Source organism: Garra rufa, chromosome 4 (assembly GCF_049309525.1).
Source record: "Garra rufa chromosome 4, GarRuf1.0, whole genome shotgun sequence".
Taxonomy (NCBI): Eukaryota; Metazoa; Chordata; class Actinopteri; order Cypriniformes; family Cyprinidae; genus Garra; species Garra rufa.
In genome coordinates, this window is record NC_133364.1 from 16,294,490 (window position 1) to 16,319,730 (window position 25,241).

Sequence of the window (25,241 nt, forward strand, 5' to 3'; positions counted from 1 at the left end):
CAAGGTGTTGTACAAAGCCAGCTGCACACATTTAGGTCAATCACTGGGGAGTGGGCAGTTCCTAGACCAGGTGTGATGCCATAGGGCTGTGTAACACTAATGACGCAGTGAGAGGGTAAAAACATGACACACTTACACAACCCAAAGGGAAATGAAGGTGCAATAAACCATTTTTAAAAAGTACATGCTGCTCAGCCTTTTCCTGGCAACACTCAATGCATCATCAGATGATGAAAAGAGAGAGTTTTAGCCATTTTCAAGTTTTATAAAGTTGCATCAGTTATTGGAATCACACAGATTGTAAATAAATGGAACTTTTATAAATTGTGCCAAACTGTCTATGCAAAAGTTACTTCTTTTCTTCAAATCTGATTGGCATTCCGAAAGCTTAGATAAAACAGTGATGGTTTTGTGACTTTTCAGTGTTTGTAACACTTTGTTTGTCTGTGCTTGTGATGGGGATATTCCAGTGATTTTTTCTGCAGGGTAAGGCTGGAATACACTACACAAATGTCTCACACATTTTTGCCCTGATTTACAGTCTGGATGAGTTGATGCTAGTTGTTGAAAGTCAAAACCAGCCTGCAGATCTTGGGCAATCAGGTCTGTCAGATTTCACAGAAAATTATGTTGTGTATGATGGGCACAGAATTCAATTTTTTTTTTATTCGGAGGATAATTCAAAATTATATTTTGAGCCCAATTTAGAACACACTGTTTTCATTTGTCATGCATCCCCTGGCGCATATTTCTGTATGACTTTTTTGTCTTTGGAACTGGTTAAACATACACTGCTGTTCAAAAGTTTGGGATCAGTAAGATTTTAATATATTATATATTTAAAATATCATTTATTTCTGTAATACAAAGCTAAATTTTATCAGCCATTACTCCAATCTTCAGAGTCACGTGATCCTTCAGAAATCATTCTAATATGCTGATTTATGGGAACCTGTAATTCTTTTTTCAGGATTCTTTGATGAATAAAAAGCTTAAAAGAACAGCATTTATTTAAAAGATAACTCTCTTCTAAGAATGTAAGTCTTAGCTCTTACTTTTTATTAATTTAACACATCCTTGCTGAATAAAAGTATTAATTTCTTTTAAAAAAAAAAGAAAGAGTAAAAATGTACTGACCACAAACTTTTAACTGTTTATGTTGCTGGTCCTTTGCTGGTTTATGATGGTCCTTGACCAGCAGCTAAGGACCAGCATAAACCAGCTAAAACCAGCATCCCAGCACCAAAACATACCTAACCAGCATATGCTGTTTTTTTCAGCAGGGCTGACCGGTCAGACTGAAACAGATTTCGGAATGTAGACTATTGAAACTATTTGCACAAATCGGATTTCACGTAGATCTCTTCAGACTACCTAAATATGATTGGATTTCAGTCTGATTTGCATAAAAATCGGATTTGGGCTGACAGTCTGAACGAGGTTTTATAACGGATTTGCACAAATCGGATTTCATGTAGTTCGTTCTTGTTTAGACTACCTAAATATGATCAGATTTCAATCAGATTTGGGCTGACAGTCTGAACTAGACTTAAAGTTATAGCAAAGTACCTTCAAGGTGTTCTATAGTCTTTGGTTATAGCGCCATTTAACTGATATTTCAAGTCAGAACTGCGGTACAAAACCAATGTCACATAAAATGTACCATATGTAAGTTTATCTGTTCCAGGGAAAACTAATTTTAGTGCCACAAAGTTCCACAGGTACGTTTTCGTCATAAGATCAGTTTGTCAGAATCTCACTGGTCATAGACATACAGCAATTAAAATAGTTGAAATTCGATTAAATTATCTTCCTGTTTACTGAACAATTGAGCTGATATTCAAAATCACTCTTACTTGTATAGCATGTCTTAAAAATGACAAATACTTAAATAGTCATTTCTATAAATAGTCATTTCTATTCTCTATATTATTCGATGAAAACTTCATGAAATTTAGTCATGCATAACTACTGACCTTATCTCTCTTTTTAATCCGCATACCTGAGGGTGGAACTGATGGCTTGTAATAATACTGACAAAGAGATTATTACCTGGCCCATCAGAGCTGTTATCATCTTTAATAGCTGCTGTCCCAGTCTCTCTAGTTACATAAGTGCCCTCATTCTGCCCTTTTTCTGTAAAGATGCAGTTGTGCCAGCTGGCAGTGGATTTTGGGTGCCAAACGGACCCTATAAGGGTCAAACTCAATTATTACTAAACAGTCTTAAACCCGTGGAGGTACTGAGAGGGAATTAATTGAGGTGCCAATCAGTGAACACAAAGTTACATAAGAGAGTGTCTTCGGAAAAGCCTCAGAAACGTTTCAGTCAATGGCCTGCAGATACAGACCTGGTCTCTGGTTTGCATTAACTGGGGATCTGGGAGGAATGTGCGTTATGATAGTATCCTAACCCAGGAGGAGACAGATAAATGATGTAACCTGATAAGTATCTTTCTGATTTTTGCTTTTTTTATTCAATTTAGTTTCATTCCATTTCGTGACTCCACTGTGCTTCTCACCCCATCAGATTCTTTAAATTAAATGCTGTGATGGAAGAGCTTGATAGCGGAAGTAAGATACAGAAATAATACCTAAACTAAACCTTCGAGAGGCTTACAGTTCACAGATTAAACAGTTTAAGGCAGTGAAACAATTGGTTACATTAACAAACATAATCTCAAACAAAGCTGAAATTTCCAGTTCAATGAATCAAAGACTAATAGGCTAATACTTCTTTTGTACATGTGATGTAATCCTCTGGACTTTTTATTAAGGACTGTCAGAGAGCCAAATTGTTTATTTTAGTTACCAAATATAAACACACATTAGCACTGACACACTCAGAGTCAAAGTTTGCACATATAAACAGTTGCAGTCTGGAGGTCTAAGTGGGTGAGAATGCTGTAAACGCATTTGAGCTGTAGACGTAGATCGTAACTGAAGTTCATCTGGGACTGTGAAGTTCATGACAGAAGAGCCTGACCTCTGACCCTCAAACACTTGGCCTTTTCTGACCATTGCTGATTGCATACATGTGAGGCAATGACTAAGTTTGGTTGCAGTGATGTAGAGAAAAACAGGAGAAAATGCAAGTTCCAACAAGACATGACCCCTACATGTGTGCATAACCTACAAGTTACTCATACACACACTTTTACAGGCATGGCTTATGGGAAATTCACTCATCACTTTGTACCCACCCTACACATGCATTCACACAAACTCTCTCTAAATGTGGGAGGCCAGATCTTCTGCTGTGTTCTCCACTGACCTGTGACCCTTTGGCACCTGTAACACGCATAGGCAAGCCTTTGACACTCTTATGTGAACCTGGTGTTGAAAACCACTCACACGCAGTCTCTTTCCCACACACTCACTTAAATTTACTACAGGTACTGTATATGCCATAGATTTTTATTGTTTTATATATAAAACTAAATACAGTGACCATAAACTAAGCTAAAGCTTTAAACGAAACTTAAGATAAAACTGCTGCTAAGCGCATACACATACAAATCATGCACAGTCATTTGCCCTTCAGCCAAAGTCTGGATCCAGCTCTATCATCACTTTGGTGTTTGCATTTTTCCCCATTTGTTTGACTTGAAGCCAGATTATAACACATACCACAGTCCCTTTAAGGCAAGTCGTTTCATTTCGCAGGCATTTTGCCAGAACCCTTAAGCTGCTATTTTCTTACATTTCAAATCACCAATAAAATCCAACAACAGTGGTATCATACATTTGCACTATGTCTACACTGGACGTGACAAATCGACCATTGCAAATCATTTGTAGCCTACGGTGATGCATTGGTGCCACTCAAATGTCATATTAAAACACAAGATGTCCATATTATTATGTCATGTCAAAACACAAGATGTTTTGTCGTTTTAACATCTTTTCTCATTAAAACAAAATCTTTTTTCGTAGTAATGAGACATTATGTAGTTTTAACAACATCTTTTCTTATTAAAACAACGTCCCCAGATAGCACATGTACGTCTGCAAGATGTCTGTTAAAGATCTCTTGACCTGGAAAGCATCTGCTGTGTACAAACGTCTGGCAGACGTCTGTAAGATGTCAGTTTTACATACATTCTAATTCATGAACATCTTAAAGACATCTAATAGACGTCTATTTGACATCTGATAGGAAACATCTAATAGACGTATTGCAAATGAGCAAACTACGTTTTCTCATTAAACGCCAATTCTTGTAATGTCACTTTAATATCTTTTCTCATAGAAACGAGATATGTCATTAAAACTGTCATTAAATCTTTTTTTGTAATTACCAGATGTTATGTCGTTAAAACTATTTTCTGGCTAAAAGTACGTTTTTCCTCATAATAATGTAGTTTTTAAAAAAAATTTAATAAAATGAGATTTTTTTCGTAATAAAATGTTATATTGTTAAAATTACATCTTTTCTCGTAATAATGAGATTTTTTGTTGTTAAAACAACATCTTTTCTTTGAATAATGTGATATTTTTGTTATAACAACACATATTCTCATTAAACGTCAGTTCTTGTAATGTCATTTTAATATCTGTTCTCGTATACAATGACATCTTTTCTCATAATAATGAGGTATGCCATTAAAACAACATCTTTTCTCGTAATAACGAGATGTTATGTCGTTAAAACTACGCATTTTCTCGCTAAAACTACATTTTCTTCGTGATAATATGTTATTTTAACATATTTTCTTATTAAAATGACATCTTTTCTTGTAATAACAAGATGTGTCATTTTAATAACATTTTCTTGTTAAAACTGTCTTTTCTCCTAATAATAAGATGCTGTTTTAACAATTCCCATGTAATACCGAGATATACATTGCATAATTATTTTATTTCATAAAAATTTACTAGCAGGTTCTAGGTGAAATTTTTAAATCATATACCAATTTTTTCAGTGTGTTTCTGCACTTACAAATGACACAATTAAAGTTAACAATTTTGCTAACAAATTTCTGAGTAAAACATGAATTGTTCTGTTTTATGCCAGAATGGGCATGATCTAAATGTTGTTTAACCAAAAAAAGGCCTAATTTGCTTTTTGGCTACTGTTTAACATCTTCTAATAGTCTGAACTGCCTGAGCTGAAAAGGAAATGCCGGCACACAATAAGATAAGTAACATGCATTAAGAAATTAAATAGGTGCACTTTTGATTTCATGTTGACTTTGTAAATGTAACAGTCTGGCATGAGCATCAGATTTTGAATAAAGACAGTAGCAGGGCCTTTAATGCTATATATAGCACCTGCACCCATTAATTCTACATTAGTGTCTGTTGCAGTGGGTTTATACTTATCCAGAATTTTCATGAGCCCGATCCTCATTTCGTACACAATCACAAAGTCCCATGGGAGCTTTACAGCGGCCTCATTAGGCACAGGAAACAGGCCAGATTCCAGAGTTATGAGTTTGTGGGGACCCAGACAACACAACAGCACAGAATCAGATATATCTGACCTGATCTTATTTACCAAAATCTGTGTATGATTAGCTATGGATGCCTAGCCGGCATTATGATGCCTTTTTATAGCAATTCGGGCCCAAAGGTATGTTTTTACTACTTATGTTGTACATATGTTGGTGTCCCCCATAAGGCTCCATAAAGGAATATTCAGGAATTAATACCAGTTAAGGTCAATTTAAAACACTTGTGGCATATTGTTGATTATAACAAAAACCTAAAACTAAAATTTTAAATTACAGTAACATTTTAATTCAGTTAGTAGCCAAGACAATACTTATTCATTATCATTTAAGCTTTTTTAAGTTTTTCCAACAAATATCTGTATTTTATTTTAGTTCTATTATAATTAATAGGGGGAAAACATTTGTTAACATAACCAACACTGAACGGTCTACCAGCTTTTTTTATTTTTTTTATTTTTTTATTTTTTTTGCTAAAATATAACATGAAAAATTATTATATCCTTTATCATGCTTTAGACACCACCCATCACACACATTTCACTCTCCATTAACCCCTGCACATTCATCTGACTGATGCTCATTCAACCCACAGATGCAACTGCTTTGATTCACAGAAATTTATCACCCTCTCTTTCTTCCTGTCCTAATTTCTCCTCTTCATTAAGCAGGTCACGGGCCACATCTGCACATCTTCTGCCACATCTTCTGTTCGAAGAATGCACAGTTGCATGTGCTTTTTGAACTTTCCTCAGGAGAAAATAAGATTTTTTTTTTTTAAAAGAGAGATTGAAGCTGGTCAATCAAGATATGCAGCTAACAGGACGTGTGTTTGTGTGTTTAGCAAGAGTTGCTGTTTTGAGCTCTGAACATCTTAATAGCCCATAATGAATGGTTTCCTTAGAATAGCAACAATGCGAAATGAACTCAGCAACCCATGTTTTCAAAAATGCAGGACGGCTCTTTTTATTCTCAGACAGACATATCTAGACCAGCACTGCTGGATGGGTTGCGACTTCCAGTGCAAAAAAAGGGTCACGGGTCTGTCCTGACAAGATAAGTAAAGAGGAGACATAAATCTAGATATACATATGGATAATAAATACGAATAATAAAATGCAATTGATTATATATTTATAGTTAAAGCTACTGTATGTACTGTAGTTAGGGCCTGAGCACCGGTGGACCGAGGACCCTATACTTGAATAGGTTTCTTCTTTTTCTCCAAAAATGAATCGCATTTTGAGGGCCTAAACAGGTTTGAAAACTCATGAAACTTTGCACACATGCCTAAAGTGGTGAAAATTAACATCTGATATGTTTTAGAAGTGGGTTTGGCAAAATGGCTCGATAGCACCACCTATACAATTTCAACGAAGTGCCCCGTGAGCTATGTTTCGCATATATGTAGGAAATTTGGTAGACACATGTAACACACCAATACCTACAAAAAAGTCCTTCGGTATGAAGTCCGAAACCCAACAGGAAGTCTGTTATTTGGAATTTTCTTGGCAAGTTTTGTACCCATAGGTGTTGTATTTAAACAAATTCCTCCTAGAAATTTAAACCGATCAACACCATATTTGATCAGTGTAATCTAAAGCCCTTCGTGACATTACATTGCAAAGATCTTGAGTTTTCATTGAAGGGTGTGTCCATGGTGGCCTGATAAATTTCGATGTTTCGCTGTGAAACAGGAAGTTGTTACAATTCTACGTCAGATCTGCACCAAAATTCACATTTTTGAAGAGTCCTGAGCTGAACACATACCCATGACCATATTCAGTTATAGTCATAGCGCCACCAGCTGGCAGCAGGAAGTTTGGCACATATATTTGACATTCCTCCTATATTTATCACTTTAAATGTAATTTAAATTTCTCATGTCTGCTGTTTTCCTAAAGCCACCAGGCGATGGTGAGCCAGGGTGCGAAGGCCCTTTCAACGCTGTTTGCAGCTTTAATTTTGTTTATTTTTGTCAATTTGGAGCCCCCTACAGTTCACTGTCGTAAATACATCACTGTCATAATTACAGTGGATAGTACAAGTGCATGTGTTGCACAATAGCAATACGCATTTTCGCGGAATTTCGTACACAATGAATTTAAGTACTCCAAGAACAAACATCCCTGGTGAAAAAAACAGCTAAAACCAGCCTAGGCTGGTTGGCTGGTTTTAGCTGGTCAACCAGCCTGGTTTTAGCTGGTCATAGCTGGTCGCCAGGCTGGTTTTAGAGGGGTTTTGGCCATTTTTCCAGCCTGGTCAGGCTGGTCTTAGCTGGTCAGGCTGGAAAACCATGGGCGAGACTTCCAGAAATAACGAAGACGTGCAGTAAACGGTAAAAATGTTTGCACTACAAACCAATGTGTTCATAATTAAGATAATACATTAAAATAATATGATAAGACACAACTATTTGCAGTATCAAGCAGCAAAACCAGCTGTTTTGAACAGCCAAAAATAGTTGGACACGAATGAGACGGAAAGCCAGACATAAAATTTGCAAATGGCCTCGCACTCTTATTCCAAAAGTAAGGTGGATAAATAATAGAAATAGGAATTAAATGGCTTCATATTCATTGCTGACATCACATCTAACTGTATTTTAGTATGTCACTGGCTGTAAACTAGGTAAATACTTGGGTGTTACTGAACAAATGTGACCCTGGACCACAAACCAACAATACATTGTATGGGTCAAAATTGTCGATTTTTCTTTTATGCCAAAAATCATTAGGATATTATATTGATGCTCCATAAAGATAATTTGTGAATTTCCTACTGTAAATATATTAAAACGTAATTTTTGATTAGTAATATTCATTGCTAAGTACTTCATTTGGACCACTTTAAAAGCGATTTTCTCAATATTTAGATTTTTTTTTTTTTTTTTTTTTTTTTTGTGTTGTTGTACCTTCAGATTTTAGATTTTTAAACAGTTGTATCTTGGCCAAATATTATACTATCCTAACAAACCATACATCAATGTTGGAAAGCTTTCAGCTTTCAGAATATGTATAAATCTCAAATTTCAAAAATTGACCCTTATGACTGGTTTTGTGGTCCAGGGTCACATATGTGTATTATAAGTCTATATTTAATAAGGTCCTCTATGGAGCATAGATAAAAATAGCTTTTGTAATAGCTTAAAAGCATTTTAAAATAAGGTCCTGCTTTAACTGGGTAAACAGAACGGTCCTGAAAGCTTATTTATTCAGCTTTCAGATTATGTATAAATCTTACATTTAAAAAAATTTGACCCTTATGACTGGTTTTGTGGTCCAGGGTCACATATGTGTATTATAAGTCTATATTTAATAAGGTCCTCTATGGAGCATAGTTAAAAATAGCTTTTGTAATAGCTTAAAAGCATTTTAAAATAAGGTCCTGTTCTAACTGGGTAAACAGAACGGTCCTGCGGAACCTCGCCATCTCCATCCATGTCTGCAGCAGCGTATTTTAATCAGGAAGCACATAACCTGAAAACCAAATTTAACTCTCCACGTCTATTTTGAGGGCGGTATCGCTCTCGCTGTCTCTTGGGCCGCTGGTGCACTTCTATGTGGGTTAGAGGGAAAAACTACATCTGCGGGCCTATACTCAGGGCATTGAGAATGGCCAATCACTGCCCAAATTGGACATATAATACTCCACATGTTTCCTATCCCTCAAGAAGCACTTCGCATGAAGTATGAAGCCCACATATGTCCTTCAACAACCAAGGAACGGTTTAATAATTGAAAAGCCAACTGTCTGTCTTAAAATATTATTCGTGACAGGTTTACAAACGCCCATAGCAGCCCATGATGTTATATTAATCAAGGTCAATGAAGAAACTGAGACACCTTATCATTTATAATAGCACTATGGCTCCACCTTGAGGTAGAAAAGCGTAATTGCATGAAATGCATTAGGATTATATCACTTTAAAAAAAATATATTACAGCTATACAATCAAACAGATGAAGTGTATTGCTGAAATGCAGTTAATTCCTTAATCGTGTTAGACTGTGTGAGATATTTTCATTTCTGCCAGTCACACTGTCGGGGGTTTTCTAATCCTAGAGGGATGTAAGCATGTGAGACTAATCTATTTGAAATGTCAAAGATAATGTATGGAAAAGATGCCTTTAAAGTGCTAAACGCAGCCACGAGGAAAGGTTACGCTGCCTGCCACTGCTGCTTATTCCCCGACAGGCTGGTTGAAGTCTGGGCTTCACTGAATTATCAGGAGCACCAGTGAGACTGAGTCTCCCTGCAGATACAAAACCCCTGCAGAGTACAGACAGACCCCCCGCCTCACATCTAACTAGCTAACCAGCTCTCTAATGAAGAAAGTGAGAGAGAGAAAAGAGAATATGTGAAATTGACAAAGAGAATGGGTTGAAAAATACATGTAGTCAAGTAACAACTAATATACAGTTGAAGTCAAAAGTTTACATACACCTTGCAGAATGTACATATGTTCATTATATGATCAAACTAAGAGGGATCATACAAAATTCTTGTTTTTTTTATTTAGTACTGACCTGAATAAGATATTTTATTTAAATATAGTCCATAAGAGAAAATAATAGTTGAATTTATACAAATGACCCCGTTCAAAAGTTTACATACATTTGATTCTTAACAACTGAGCTGCTACCTGAATGATACACGGCTGTTTTTTGTTTTGTTTTGTTTAGTTGTTCATGAGTCCCTTGTTTGTCCTGAACAATTAAACTGTCTGCTTTTCACACTGAGGACAACTGATGGACTCGTATGAATCTATTACATAAAGCTCAAATGCTCACTGATGCCTCAGAAGGAAAGATTATGCATTAAGAGCCAGGGGGTGTAAACTTTTAAACAAAATGAGGATGTGTACATTTTTCTTATTTTGCCTAAATGTAATATTTGTTTTCATTTCGTACTGCCCTTCAGAAGCTACAGGGGATATTTACATGTTCCTCAGAAGACAAAATAAGTTAAATTTACTCTGATCTTTAAATTCAAAACGTTTTCACCTCCGCTCTTAATGCATCGCTTTTTCTTCTGAAGCATCAGTGAGCGTTTGAACCTTCTGTAATAGTTGCATATGAGTCCCTCAGTTGTCCTCAGTGTGAAAAGATAGATCTCAAAATCATACAGTCATTGTTGGAAAGGGTTCAAATACACAAAAATGCTAAAAAAAAACAAAGAATTTGTGAGACCTGGAGGATTTTTCTGGAGAAAAGTGAACTGTTTAACTGTTCAGGACAAACAAGGGACTCATGAACAACTATCACTAAACAAAAAACACAGCTGTGGATCAAGCGTTCAAGAATTTCTTATTCTCTTATAATATATGTGTACAAGTACAGGATGTAAACTTTTGAACAGGGTAATTTTTATAAATGTAACTACTATTTTCTATATATGTAAAGATCTTTTATGTGAAATATCTTATTCAGGTCAGTATTAAATAAAAAATATAACATGCATTTTGTTTGATCCCTTATATTTTGCTAAAATAGTTAACATTTTGTAGATTCTGCAAGGTGTATGTAAACTTTTGACTTCAGCTGTATTATATGATACAAAAATGCATGTGTTTCAGACCAGAGCGTGCTAAAAAAAAATTCAGTAACTATAATACTACTATTATTAGCAAGTGTCTCTTTAATCTAACATAAAGGGCCAGATATAAAAAGAACAAACACTAACGAAATGCAGCACCGGAAACAGCTTGTTCACAATCCCTTTTCTAATGTTAGATTTTAAAGCACATTTGCGAAAGAGAGCTCATTGTGCCAGGTTCTGGCTGAATGAATCAGTCCATTATGAGAGCGTACAACCATTACAGAATAAGTCCAGGTAATAGAGATTCATACTGAATGCAAAACTGAACCCAGTCGTTTGTGTGAAATATTACAATTTATCAATGTTTTTTAACGTGACCTGTATTAAAAGGCAATAACAACTTGTTTCACATTAATAATCACATTCATTTCACTTTTATTAACATGATGTTGACAATGAAAGACCTTTGAAGAGATGACAGCATTATTCCTGAGGACATAATTGGCTATAATTGAGATTTGAAATGCCGTTTCTTCACAAAAATGAAAATTCTGTCTTTAATTACTTTCGTTCATCTTCGGAACACAAATTAAGATTTTTTTTTAAGAAATCCAAGAGCTTTCTGACCCTGCATAAACGGCAATGCAACTGACACGTTCAAGGCCCAGAAAGTTAGTAAGGACACTGTTAAAATAGTCCATGTGACATCAGTGCTTCAACCATTATGTTATAAAGCTGCCAGAATACTTTTTGCGCGCAAAGAAAGCAAAAATAACAACTTCATTTAACAATTTCTTCTCTTGTGTTTCAGTCTTCGCTGCATGTTCACGAGAGTACCACAGCGCTGGAGTAGATGAACGAAGGTCTGGTTTGGACCGACATGAGGGTGAGTAATCAATGACAGAATCTTTATTTTTTTGGGTGAACTATCCCTTTAAAAGCTGTGACTCCTTTTCCCCTAAAGCAGTTAGGGAAATGTTAAATAACCATTTTTTATTTTAATTTAATGTGACACTAGCAGCTCCAAAAACAGCTACAATGTAATAATAACATAACAATGATAATTTACAGGTTTTCCGAACAGTCCTCCTCTGCCAGTTTTCAGATAAACAAAGTCCTGCCTAAACTCACTCTATTGGTTGAGCCATTGTTGCTGTTGAGATGCTCAAACAAAAGAGCAATGCTTATCAATGTATAGCGCTACACCTTTTTGAAAAAAAAAAGCCTATTTTTTTTTTTAAATCTGTTCTGAAAGCTGAAAAACAATTACCATAATAACGGTCACTCTGGGGAGTCGCATGTGGCACTGTAGCCACTCAGGCAAGGATAAGAGTTTGTAGTCAAATATTTTCCAGGAAACTACAGTACTGCTTTACATGTGAAGTTGCTGGTGAGAGCTGCACCTGAGAAACACACTCATTTTTAGAATCTCTCATCTGTGATGTGTGAAAGTGCTTTCACACACTTGACAAGTGCATGTGAGAAAACGGGTGCAAATGTACTTCAGATACAGAGAAAAAAAAACTGAATCCCTTCTATGCCTAAAAATAGGGGTGGGGGAAATCATACGTTCAAATACGCTCTTACTGTTTGTTATTCTCTTACATTATATGGGGTCTGAAAGATTTTCTTTTTTGAAAGAACTCAATACTTTAATTTGCATTGAATTGATCAAAATGATAGTAAAGACATATTAAAGTTTTTTATTTTAAATAAATGTTGTTGTTTTTTCTGAAAGAATCTTGAAAAGATGTATTACAGTTTCCCAAAAATGTGAAGCACAGCTGTTTTCAATAGTAAGAAATGTTTCTCAAACAGCAAATCAGCATATTAGAATAATTTTGAAGGATCGTCATGAAAAATTAGCTTTGCCCTCATAACAAGAAATTACATTTGAGTTCTTTTAAAATATTTAACAATATTACTGCATTTTTGATCAAATAAATGCAGCCTTGGTGAGAAAAAAAGAGACTAATTTCTTTATAAAATAGTATCAACCCCAAACTTAAATTTACGATATTTATAAATTATTACTTTAATGATCCTTAAAATGACCAGTACACTACCAGTCAAAAGTTTTTGAACAGTAAGATTTTTATTGTTTTTTTAAGTCTCTTCTGCTTACTAAGCTTGCACTTATTTGACCCAAAGTACAACAAAAACAGTAAAATTTTGAGTGTTTTTACTATTTAAAATGACCGTTCTCCAGTTGAATATATATTAAAATGTAATTTATTCCTGTGATTTCAAAGCTGAATTTTTAGCATCATTACTCCAGTCACATGATTCCTCAGAAATCATTCTAATATTCTGATTTGCTGAATTCTGGTTTAAAAGAACAGCATTTATCTGAAATAGAATACAATTTAAAGCATCCTTACTTAATTTCCTTCCAAAAAAAATAAAACTCCAATCGTTTGAATGGACTAGTGTATAAAAAATGTACTCAACTGTTTTAAATATTAATAATAATATTAATAATAAATGTTTCTTAAAGGCAAATCAGCATATTAGAATGATTTCTTAAGGATCATGTGACACTCAAGACTGGAGTAATGATGCTGAAAGTTTAGTTTTGATCACAGGGATAAATTACATTTTGTAATATATTCAAGTGGAAAGTAGTATTTTAAATAGAAAAAATATGTCACAATATTACTGCTTCTGATGGATCAAATAAATGCACACTTGGTAAGCAGAAGAGACTCATTAAAAATCATACCGTTCAAAAACTTTTGACTCGTAGTGAACATTTTTTTAAATGCATCCTTACAGGAAAGGATACAGGTTTGAAACAACATGACAGCAAATAAATGACAAAAACATTGCTTTCTGGGTCTCTTTAAAAAGCGAGAAAAGTGAGTTCATGGGAGTTCAGCTAGAACCCGTGTCACAGTGTCGGCTCACATCCTGCCATCCCTCAGGAACCGGTGTCTCATTCAGCACCCGCTGTGACACAGTCTGGCTCAAGCGGTCTCTGTCTTTCTATCACTCTATGTCTTTCTCTCCTCATCTCTTTCCCCCTGCGTCACAGGAGTGTATGTTCCAGCTGACCTGATGCTAAAAAGTGCGAGCGCTGGCCTACTTACACAGTCCTCGGAGTTCTCTCAGGTCAGCGCTGCTAGCACAGATACACTCGTTTTGAAACTCGTTCTTCAGAGGCTCTCGCTGGGTCACTCTAATTGGATTACTGAGTTGGAGGGACCTTAAACCTGATGATAAACACATAACCCTTGATTTCACCTCCAGACGACAGTACACTAAGAAACACTAAGAGTACTCACCTGACAGACCAGAAACAAGCTCCTTCAAAGGCACTTCATGTTCCTCTTTAGTTTTCTTTCAAACATGATACTCACAAAATAGATTTTCTTTCTTAAGACTAGACAAGAGTGTCTGAAAGGATGTGGATCATGGTGAAAGAGCGACGAACAAAACCACAGACTCATGAGTGCATAAATAGTGCCTTAAGAGTCCCATTTCCCCCTTGAAAACCACTTGACCCTTGTGAAACCTCTTCATAAATGTGTGACACATACAGAGAAACATCGTGGGGGAAAAGGTTTTGAGCTCAGAGATGCATTTACAGTATCTTCTGCGCTCTGTGATTGTCGTTAACACCCGTGTGCCATTGTCCTGAGAAGCAAGGTGCTGGTAGCAGTTGCTTTTAAATGCACTGAGTGTTGCTTACAATCTCAGATTTGTCTTTGACCTCTGACCTTGTCAGCAGAACTAATTCCAATTCAGTTTCCAGAGAGTTCAATTAGATGATTGGCTCTCAGAGGATTCCGGCGTGTCCCAACGAGCCAATCAGCGATGATGAAAATTGCGTCCTGTTGAGATTATTAGGCTGCACTTTTCAGCCAAGATTTCCTCTGGGAAAGCCCTGCGAGTTAAATAAGAAAGTGCGCAGTCAAGGTACACGCAAATACATTGTGTATCTGTCCAAGAAACCTTCGCTCTGATCCAAAAGATAGTAAATGGCCATGGAGTACCTTTAACATCCATGAAACCTTTGTAGTTAAGCAATAAGTTTCGAGAGGCCGTGCTGTATCTTGAATAAATCACGGCTGAAGGGCGTTGTTAGGCAAGCCGCGAAGCAGAGTGCCTGCAACCCCTTCAGCCGTGATTTACTCACGATACAGCACGGCCTCAAGTACCTTATTACTTTTATAAAACGGTTACCACACAATAAAAATATTAAAATCAAAAATATATATTAATTTATATATATTAAGTTGTATGTTTTCATAAAGTAAAATCATTAACTGCCTTCCGCTGTAAAAAGTAGTCCCTAACTGCTGCAGCTGTGTTTACGTTGCTAAGGGTGGTTGCTAAGGGGGTTCAATAATACACCAAACCGTTGAGTGAAGCGGTCATAGCAGTGCCGTATCATGAATACGACACAGCTGCTGACCAATCAGAATTGAGGAATGGAACTAACCGTTTTAAAATATACAATATACTTTAAAAAATAAAGGTTCTAAAAGAGTTTTTTTTTTTTCGAGGAATCGTGAGATATAAACTTGAAATTCTGAGGAATGAATTCAGAATTGCAAGATATAAACAGACCATTCAGATTTCTTTTCTCAGAATTGTGAGATATATGAACGCAATTGTATGGAAGTGACCTGTTTCCGCCACTAAAAAAAAATAATAATAATAATTTCACAATTCTAACTTTTTTCTCACAATTCTGAGTTTACATCTTACAATTCTGACTTAGTTCTCAGAACTGTGAGATATAATCTCGCAATTGTGTTATAAAGTCAGATATGGAATAACAGTTCTGACTTTTTTCTTGCAGTTTTTTTTTCATCAGAATTGCGAGATATAAACGCACAATTTTAACTCAATTCTGAGTTGACATCTTGCATATTTGACTTTCTGACAGAATTTAGATATAATCGAATTGCAAGACATAAACTTCCTTAAAATTGTGAGATATAATCTAGCAATTGCGAGTTATAAAGTCAGAATTGCAAGACATAAACTGACAATTCTGACTTTTTACTTGCAATTCTGACTTTTTTCTCTGAACTGTAAGATAGAAACTAGCAATTGTGAGTTATAAGGTCAGAATTGCGAGATATAAACTTGCGAGAAATAAAGTCAGTATTGGGAGACAAAAACAATTTTAATTTTTTTCTTGCAATTGTCCGTTCATCTCTCACTATTCTGACTTTATTTCTCAGAATTTGAGTTTATTTGTTTGGAATTGCAAGTTTATATCATGTAATACTGACTTTATAACTTGCAACTGCAAGTTTATTTGGCTGTGTTTTGAGAAAAAGTCAGAATTGCAAGATGTAAACTTGCAACTGCAAGAAAAAAGTCAGAATTGTGTAAAAAAATATTTAAAACCGCAATACCTTTGCGGAAACGTGCTTCCAGCGGAAACGGGCTTCCATAGTGTTCATAACGATGCAATAAAAAAAACAAATAACCAAAGAATCTTTTGGTAATCAGTCCAATAATAAGCCACAATGCTAATTGATCAATAATGGTTTAAATTAAGAAGTTATTTACCTTGAAGTTTGTATAAGAAAGCAAAGATAGGCTTACCTTTATCTATGCCTGCAGTTCTGAAAATCATTACTCTGTTGATGGAAATATGCATTAGTTGATATACATTATACATGATAGGTACATACAAGTTTTGGTAATTAAGTACTTAAGTTTTAAGTAATTTTGTTGCACTGCTAACCTTCTAACTTACAATATATATAGCTTTATTTTTTATTTTATTTTTTTACAATAATTTTAGTACTTCAGCTATTCTTTTTAATTTAATATTTGGGTCCCACTTTATATTAAGTCACCTTAACTATTATGTATTTACATATAAATTAATCATTTGATCAAATGCACTTATTGTGTAAAAAAAAAAATACCTGCATGTAATTACATCTGTATTTCATTTTTGTAATTGCATTTATAATTATACTGTTGACCCATCCCATACACCTTAAGCCACCCTTAAACCTGCCCATACCTGTCCTTAACCTTATAAATGAACACAATAATTACATCATACTTTTTTTTGGATGTAAGTACATAGTAGTTAAAGCCTCTTAATATAAAGGGGACCTATATTTATATCTTAACTCAGCTTTAATTCAATTGCTGAAAATATTTTTAACAAATTTAATTTTAGTTACCAATAACAACACTGATGTGTTTCCCCCTCACACATAAACCTTTAGCTTTGTTAGCACTCTTTTTGGCACTCAGCACTTTCCGCTTTCCCTGCGGAGAGATGTTTCTCCAATTAACACATCCCAGAGACTCCAGGAACAACTCACCCTACACACACACACACACACACATTCACATAAAGTGTCCTAACTCACACCACAGTCCTAAATATAATTCACTGCTTTAATTTAAGATTTTTTTATTTTTTAGAGTTCTCCACATCTCTGTTAATTTTTGACATGAGACCAGAGAGAATTGAAGAAATTGGTTTCCATTGTGTGAGTAATGAGTTTCAGGACGAGGAGGCCTATGTCTAGGACACTGAAGAACCTTCATTCTGACTGCAATCACACTTTACACTTCCTCCAGCCTTTTTTATTGTTTAAAAAGAGTACGTCTCATTGGATTAACATGGAAAGGAGAGAAAAAAGATTCAAAAGTCACAGATCTATTTTCGACTTCGAACATCATGCCGCTTTTTAAGTGCACAGTTAGGCGCTGTTCTCATTGAAGATGACATGAAACTAACACTTAAACTAGAAAAAAGTCCCTGGATTTGAACACCAGTATGTTTTTTTGTAAGTTATCTATTTGTAATTACTCCTTTGTTTCTTGCATCTGTTCAACCTTAATTCATTAAGCACCTGTTTTCTGTCATTTTAATACAGATGATACCCGTGTCACTGACCTTTGTGTGTGGAGGGTGTTTGTCCGGTGGCCACGTTGCTGAGGTCTGCAGGTATGCCCACATACACTCCACCATAGTTTCTCCTCTTCTCCTCGTCCACAGATGATTCGTCCTGCCTGTGGGCCCAGAACCAGAACAGAACCAAGAGGTGATCCGTTGGGCTGATGTAAGAGGCAAAAAGCACAACTTAGAATAGTTTGTTGCTTTATTATCCATATTACTGTTAAAGGGATAGTTCACCCAAAAATGAAAATTTGATGTTTATCTGCTTACCCCCAATGCATCCAAGATGTAGGTGACTTTGTTTCCTCAGAAAAACACAAACGAAGATTTTTAATGAAAACCGGTGCAGTCTGCCAGCCTTATCATGGACGTGGATGGGCACCAAACCTTTAAAAGTAAACAAAAACATGCACAGACAAATCCAGATTACACCCTGCGGCTCGTGATGATACATGGATGTCTTAAGACACGAAACGATCGGTTTTTGCGAGAAACTGAACAGAATTTCAGTATCATTTTTTACCTTTGATACACAGCCACGTCCATCTGTCCTGAGCACGAATTTGTCATCAGTCACGTCACATGTGCACGCGCTCTAGCGTAGAATACGGAAGCGATCGCGATCTGTCGCATGTATACAACACTCATTGTTTACACAGTGCACATAGATTGTGGGTATAGCGGCTATTCAAAATGGTAATTACTTGCGCTTATCCTGATTGTTCAAACCGATTTAAAGCTAAAAGATTACGTTTGCTTGCGCAAACTCATCCGGGACTTTTCACTGATTTCCCCTTACGGCGTTTGCGTATTCTACGCTAGAGCGCGTGCTCATGTGACGTGACTGATGCCAAACTCGTGCTCATGACAGATGGACGTGGCTGTGTATCAAAGGTAAAAAATTATATAAATACTGTTCAGTTTCTCGCAAAAAACGATCGTTTCGTGTCTTAAGACATCAATGTATCATCACGAGCCGCAGGGTGTAATTTGGATTTGTCTGTGCATGTTTTTGTTTACTTTTAAAGGTTTGGTGCCCATCCACTGCCATGATAAGGCTGGCAGACTGCACCGGTTTTCATTAAAAATCTTCGTTTGTGTTTTTCTGAGGAAACAAAGTCACCTACATCTTGGATGCATTGCAAGCAGATAAACATCAAATTTTCATTTTTGGGTGAACTATCCCTTTAAACACTAAATACCAACAAACCTTCGGGGTAGGAACGATTGGATTTGACTGAAGAAAATCTAAGTCTTGAGGGGTCATGCATCAAATGTGACCCTGGACCACAAAACCAGTCTTAAGTAGCACAAATATATTTGTACCAATGGCCAAACACACATTGTATGGGTCAAAATTATCAATTTAAATCATTTGGATATTAAGTAAAGATCATGTTCATAAAGATATTTTGTAAATTTGCTATCATATATATATCAGAAATATATTTTTGATTAGTAATATGCTTTGCTAAGAACTTAATTTGGACAACTTTAAAGGTGATTCTCTCAGTATTTAGACTTTTTTTGCACCCTCAGATTCCAGATTTCCAAATAGTTGTATCTCGGCCAAATATTGTAAATCCTATCATACATCAACTGAAAGTTATTTATTCAGCAAATGGTGTATAAATCTCTATTTTTTGTGGTTTTGTGGTCCAGGGTCACAAATTAGAAGTTTTTGAAGAGATTATCCAACTTGATTAGAAGCTCTGTGGATTTGTTTAGCAGAGCTGGTACTGTATTAATATTATTGCGAATCACACATTTTTCCTAAAAGAGATTTGTGAACATTTATCAGTGATAGTGTGTTATTGTCGTGAGTGTGAGTGTGCGTGTGTTTTTTTAGTGGCAGTCAAGGCCCTGATATGTGCGTGTGAGACTCTCTCCTGCTGTGTGTGTGTGTGTGTGTGTGTGTGTGTGTGTGTGTGTGTGTGTGTGTGTGTGTGTGTGTGTGTGTGTGTGTGTGTGTGTTTGTTGTTCAGATGTGAGAGAATAATTCCAGGAACTGTTTGGAAAATGACAGGCAGTGTTCAAAACCCCACTATGTTTTTTCTCAGAAGGGAAACTGATCGACAAGCAGTTCTAAAAACTGATGGACACTGCCAGGATTACTAGTATCTTCCCTCATGTTTATCTTATTCTCTCTGTGAAGTCAGAACTTTGGAAAACAAAGAGATTTCAGGAAAGAAAAATTAATCCAAAAAATCCAAATTTGTCAAACTGTGTGTATACATATTATAAAGTGTATGTAATCACAGTGCTGGGTAGTAACTGATTACATGTAATCTGGATTACGTAATCAGATAACAAAAATGTTCATGTTCTTACATAGTGAAAAATACATTGCAGAACAAAGAGGAAACTGACAACACGCTGAGAGACAAGACAGAGCAGGTTACTTCTAGTATGAAACAAGGTCTTAGCTTTAAAATGCTGTCATTTTTAAAGAAATTCCAACAATAAATACAGTTTGTGACCTTTTAATGTGTCATGAGAGAACACTGTATTGCCTTGTTAGATCAGTTGACACGTGAAACGATTGTGCACGAAATAAACATGAATGAACATCAGAACATATTTCGATTTCAACCACAATAAAGACGTCTATACACGTGATTTTAAGGTTGAGTCTACGAAGTTAATCTACTCTCCTGTTTGATTTGTTAACAAAATGGCAGATTCAGCATTATGATTGGTCAGATCGCCTGTCAATCAAGCTGTTTGCAAATGGTCAGTTGCTTATAATCAGATTTCAGTCACCTTTTATGGATTAAATGATTACATACGATTACATAATTTGTGACCCTGGCTGTGAAAACCCAGCTAAAGTCTTTTGTGTGTGTGATTTACAGTTTTTTCCTTTTACATAAAATCATCCGTTATGAAGTACATTCTGAAATTAATTGTTGAAATCAAACTTGGATGCTTTGTATCTCAATGCGAAATACATACATCACTGCAGTTTTCAACAGAAATGTCATTTTAGGATTATAGCACCATATGTTTCACTTTCTGGACATAACAAGCATGCTCGATAGCTCAGCCAGCACGCAATTGGACTTAGGATGCGGAATCCTTGGGTACAAATCCCGTGAAAAAACATGACTCACGATGTAAGAGCTAAAAGATGAGAGATCGAAAAACAAGCTAAAACAGCATGCTTGCGATTGTGTTTTTACGCCACATTCAGTTATGTTCATACCATCGTGTTGTTTTGAGTTATAGCACCACTCAACGGACATTACAAGTCAGAACTGCGGCGACACATACAAAACCAATGTCACATAAAATGTACCATATGTACGATCATCTGTTTCAGGGAAAAAAAAAAAAAAAAAAAAAAAGAACAGCGACATTTCACATCAAATTACATAAGCGGTACGTATTTCGCGTCTTTTGAAAAAGTTCCCACAGGTATGTTTCGTAAATATTACATAACTTTGCAATCATGCTTCTGAATTTGCGGGGGAAAGGCAATGGTAGGTTTAAAACAAGTTCGGTTAAAAAAAGTATCTAAAAAGTAATCTAAAAAGTAATCAGAATACATTAGCTAAAATGAGTAATCTAGATTACGTTACTAACTAAAATTTTCATCATGTAATCTGTAATGGACTACAATTTGTAAGTTATTTTATTTATTTGTGACCCTGGACCACAAAGCCAGTCATAAGTAGCATGGGTATATTGTAGCAATAGTCAAAATTATCGATTTTTTTATGGCAAATATCATTAGGATATTGCGGAAAGACCATGTTCCATGAAGATTTCATTTTTAATTAGTATGTAAATAATTAATTGCTAAGAACCTCATTTGAACAACTTTAAAAGGTGATTTTCTCAATATTTAGATTTTTTTTTTTTTGTTCACCCTCATATTCCAGTATCTCAGCCAAATATTGTCCAATGGAAAGCTTATTTATTCAACTCTTAGGTGATATTTTTGCCATTCTGGTAATACTCACACATCTTTGGCTGACTCAGATGGACCTGTAGAAATAAACAAACAAACACACAAATTAGTCACGCCAAATGTTCCCTGATCATTATGTATACAGTATACACAGTGAGTAATTGTAAAAGAAAAATCTTAGCCTGCATAAAAAACACATTCCCACCTTTGTTTGAAAGCAAACTGATTGATCAAAAACAAGTGTAGGTTATTAACATGTTGTTAATATGTTATTACAATGTAATAAAGCTATGAAAAGTGTTGTCGGGCAGAATTGCCATTCGCTGGTATGGTGAGAGCTCCGTCCAATGTCTGGCCAATCAAAACTATGAGTCATCAAGCAAACACTAATTTGTGTGTGTGTGTGTGTCACCAGGTGCAAGTAGTTCTCAAACTTAACTGACAGGTGGTTATGTGTCTATTACTAGCATATATGAATGGTAGGCAGTGGAAAATACATATTGGCTGACTCTCCACAGAAATATTACAACAGTTTTCATTACATCAAAATATACTGCGATTAAAATCGAATTTGGATAAACAACATACCAAAACTACACTCAGTCTAAAAAAAATCCATGAATTCCTCCAGACACAAGTCTGATTTACAATGCAAATAATATCTTTTCATCACTCTGTAATGTTCAAAATGCTATTCAGAATGACTGTGTTTGATGACTCCTCACAAAGCGGTTCATATCGATTCATGCCCATTCCTGCCATGGCTCCTGTTTATTTGTGTGTGCGTACCCATGTGAGATGACTCATACTGAAGCGCTGTTCAGATTGCCGTCTAACTCTGCTGATTTTTGAAGAATGACTGAGGACAGAACGTTCACACACTCACACACACTCACACACGCTCATCCACGTCCAGCCAAAAGAGACACGTCAGTCTCGTACACGGTTCACAGACCATGCAATCCCTTCACAGCGGTGTAAACAAACACCATTCATGAATATCATTTAGTCTCAACGGACCTCTAGGCACAAAACACTTAACCACACTGCATCTTCTAACTGTTGAACAACTGTTAGGATGTATTTGTTCTAGTTAAATCTATAAGGACTGAGTTGAATGAATCTTAGATGTGTGAATGATTCACTCCTGACAGACACTTCAATTTCCTATTCACAACATGAGAGCTTCTGGCATGCAAGCAATGGTTATTGGAAGAGAGAAAGATGACTGGATGACTGGATGACTAAACTCACATGAGCAGACACACACCAACAAACAGACGTGAAGGCAGAAATGCTGCACACTTACCTGGAGCTGTACTGGCAGAGGTGGAATTCCCACAGCCCATGTTTTAAACTTTGCCAAAGCCAATCAAAGAGATGGAAAGTTGAGAGATAGACAGTGCTGAGGGCAATGGCAAGGGATGAGGAGACAGAGATTACTGAAGTTGGAAGGGAGAAGGATGAATGGAGGGATGAGGAGAGAGTGAGGATGAGGGAAGTGAGGTCTGATGGCTGAGTCTGAATGTGGCTGAGCTGCTATACTTCCTGTACTTCCCTTGAGTCTCTTCAGAGAGAGATAGAGGGACTGAGAGAGAGAGAGAGAGAACGGGAGGAGGGAAATGTAGGTGGTAAGAAGTATTCCTCCACCCTGGTAAGGTTGCCCAGGTAACAGAGATTGTGTGTGTGTTGGGAAAAGGGCTGATAACACTGTTGGAACGGCAAAGCTAATTACAAGAATAAAAAAATGCAATGTGTGCAATTGTACATTCTCTTTAGATCAGTTCATAAACAGGTGGCAAAGCAAACTTGCAAACTATACTACTACTACTACTAATACATTTATTTTTAATAAGACATTTTTTAACAATAAATATAATAATACTAATTATGCAGCACAAAATATTTTTCACTTAGCATATTATTATTATTATTATTACTATTATTATTAATATATTTAGCAATTGAAATGACAAAACCAACATATAGTGCAAAAAAGTAAATTGATGTTTTCATTTACTTCGCAAATCACACATTGTTACTTAAACGTATGATATATCAATATGTAGTAATAATAATAACAACAGCAATTTAATTTTAATAATATCAAGATATTTGAGCACAACTTTGGCATATAATTAATAAATATATTAATGTATATTAATATTTAAATATAGTAAACAATACTAATTTTGCAGCACAAAATATTTTGCATTTAGCATATTATTATTATTATTATTATTATTATGATTATTATTATTATTATTATTAATTAAAATGACAAAACCAACATATAGTGCAAAATGTAAATATATATGCGTTGGCATGCTTTGCAACTCACACATTATTAATATGAACATACAATATATTAATATGTAACAACAACCAGTTAATTTTAAGACAAATTATTAGCACAATTTCTGTTGCATTTAATTATTAATAAATACATGAACATATATAGTATATTCATATTTAATAAATATAACAAAAACTAATTTTGTAGCACAAAATATTTTGAATTTGCAACTTGCACATTATTACTACTACAAATTACACACACACACACACACACACACACATACATACATATATATATATATATATATATATATATATACATATATACATATATACATATATATATATATATATATATATATATATATATATATTCTATAATAATAATAATAATCAATTAATCAATAATATAATATAATTTTATATAATTTAATCAATAATGATCAATCATTTAAAATTATCATTGCAAATAAATATAGTTGATATATTTTTCTCTGATATGAACTGAAATGCTTATATGACTGCTGACAACCTATAATATAAAATTTAGAGAAGGAATTTCCAGTATAGAAGAGAATTTTACAAATTATAAATATAGAGAAATATGGATTAATTATAAATATTCTGAGAATTTCTTACCACTCTTCATAACTACTGTAAGTAGTAAACTACTGAAGTAAACTGAAACTGAAGTGACTAGCTGGTTTTATTCAACTAAGAACAGCAAATTCTGCATCCGAAAAACTTTTGCACCATCTAGGAAATAGATGTGTTATGCAGAAGTACAAGAGGAAAAACCCCATAAATGGCTATATAGAAATATTTTTGTTGTAAAGGTTTAGTTCCACTGATGAATAACACAATAATTACAGTGATGTAACACATGGTAGAATGACAGATATAGATGGATTTGTAACTTATCAGGAGCAGCATACGCTAAAACACAGTAAATGTCTCAGTATCCATGTTCTCAGCCTTTTCCCTGTTGTTTTAGCAGGCAGGTGAGGACATTGACTAATTATACATGCTGCTCTGGGTCTGTGAGTCGTGTATAACAGAACAGAACAGAACAGAACAGAACAAAAAAGGGACACTTTGCGGATGAAATGGCTGGAAGTTCTGACTGGTGAAACAACCTATGCCATTAA

General features: G+C 35.2%; 1 protein-coding gene across 1 annotated transcript; it reads right to left on the reverse strand.

Moving 5' to 3' along the window:
* Positions 1 to 11,447: 11,447 nt before the first annotated feature.
* LOC141333658 (overexpressed in colon carcinoma 1 protein homolog) lies at positions 11,448 to 23,301 on the reverse strand. The gene is made up of 5 exons (XM_073838731.1): positions 23,105 to 23,301; positions 21,848 to 21,872; positions 17,880 to 17,995; positions 16,559 to 16,593; positions 11,448 to 14,879 (listed from the first exon to the last, which is right to left on the reverse strand). The coding sequence occupies exons 1-4, from the start codon at positions 23,142 to 23,144 to the stop codon at positions 16,589 to 16,591; spliced, it is 186 nt and encodes a 61-aa protein (XP_073694832.1). The 5' UTR covers positions 23,145 to 23,301; the 3' UTR covers positions 11,448 to 14,879; positions 16,559 to 16,588.
* Positions 23,302 to 25,241: the final 1,940 nt, after the last annotated feature.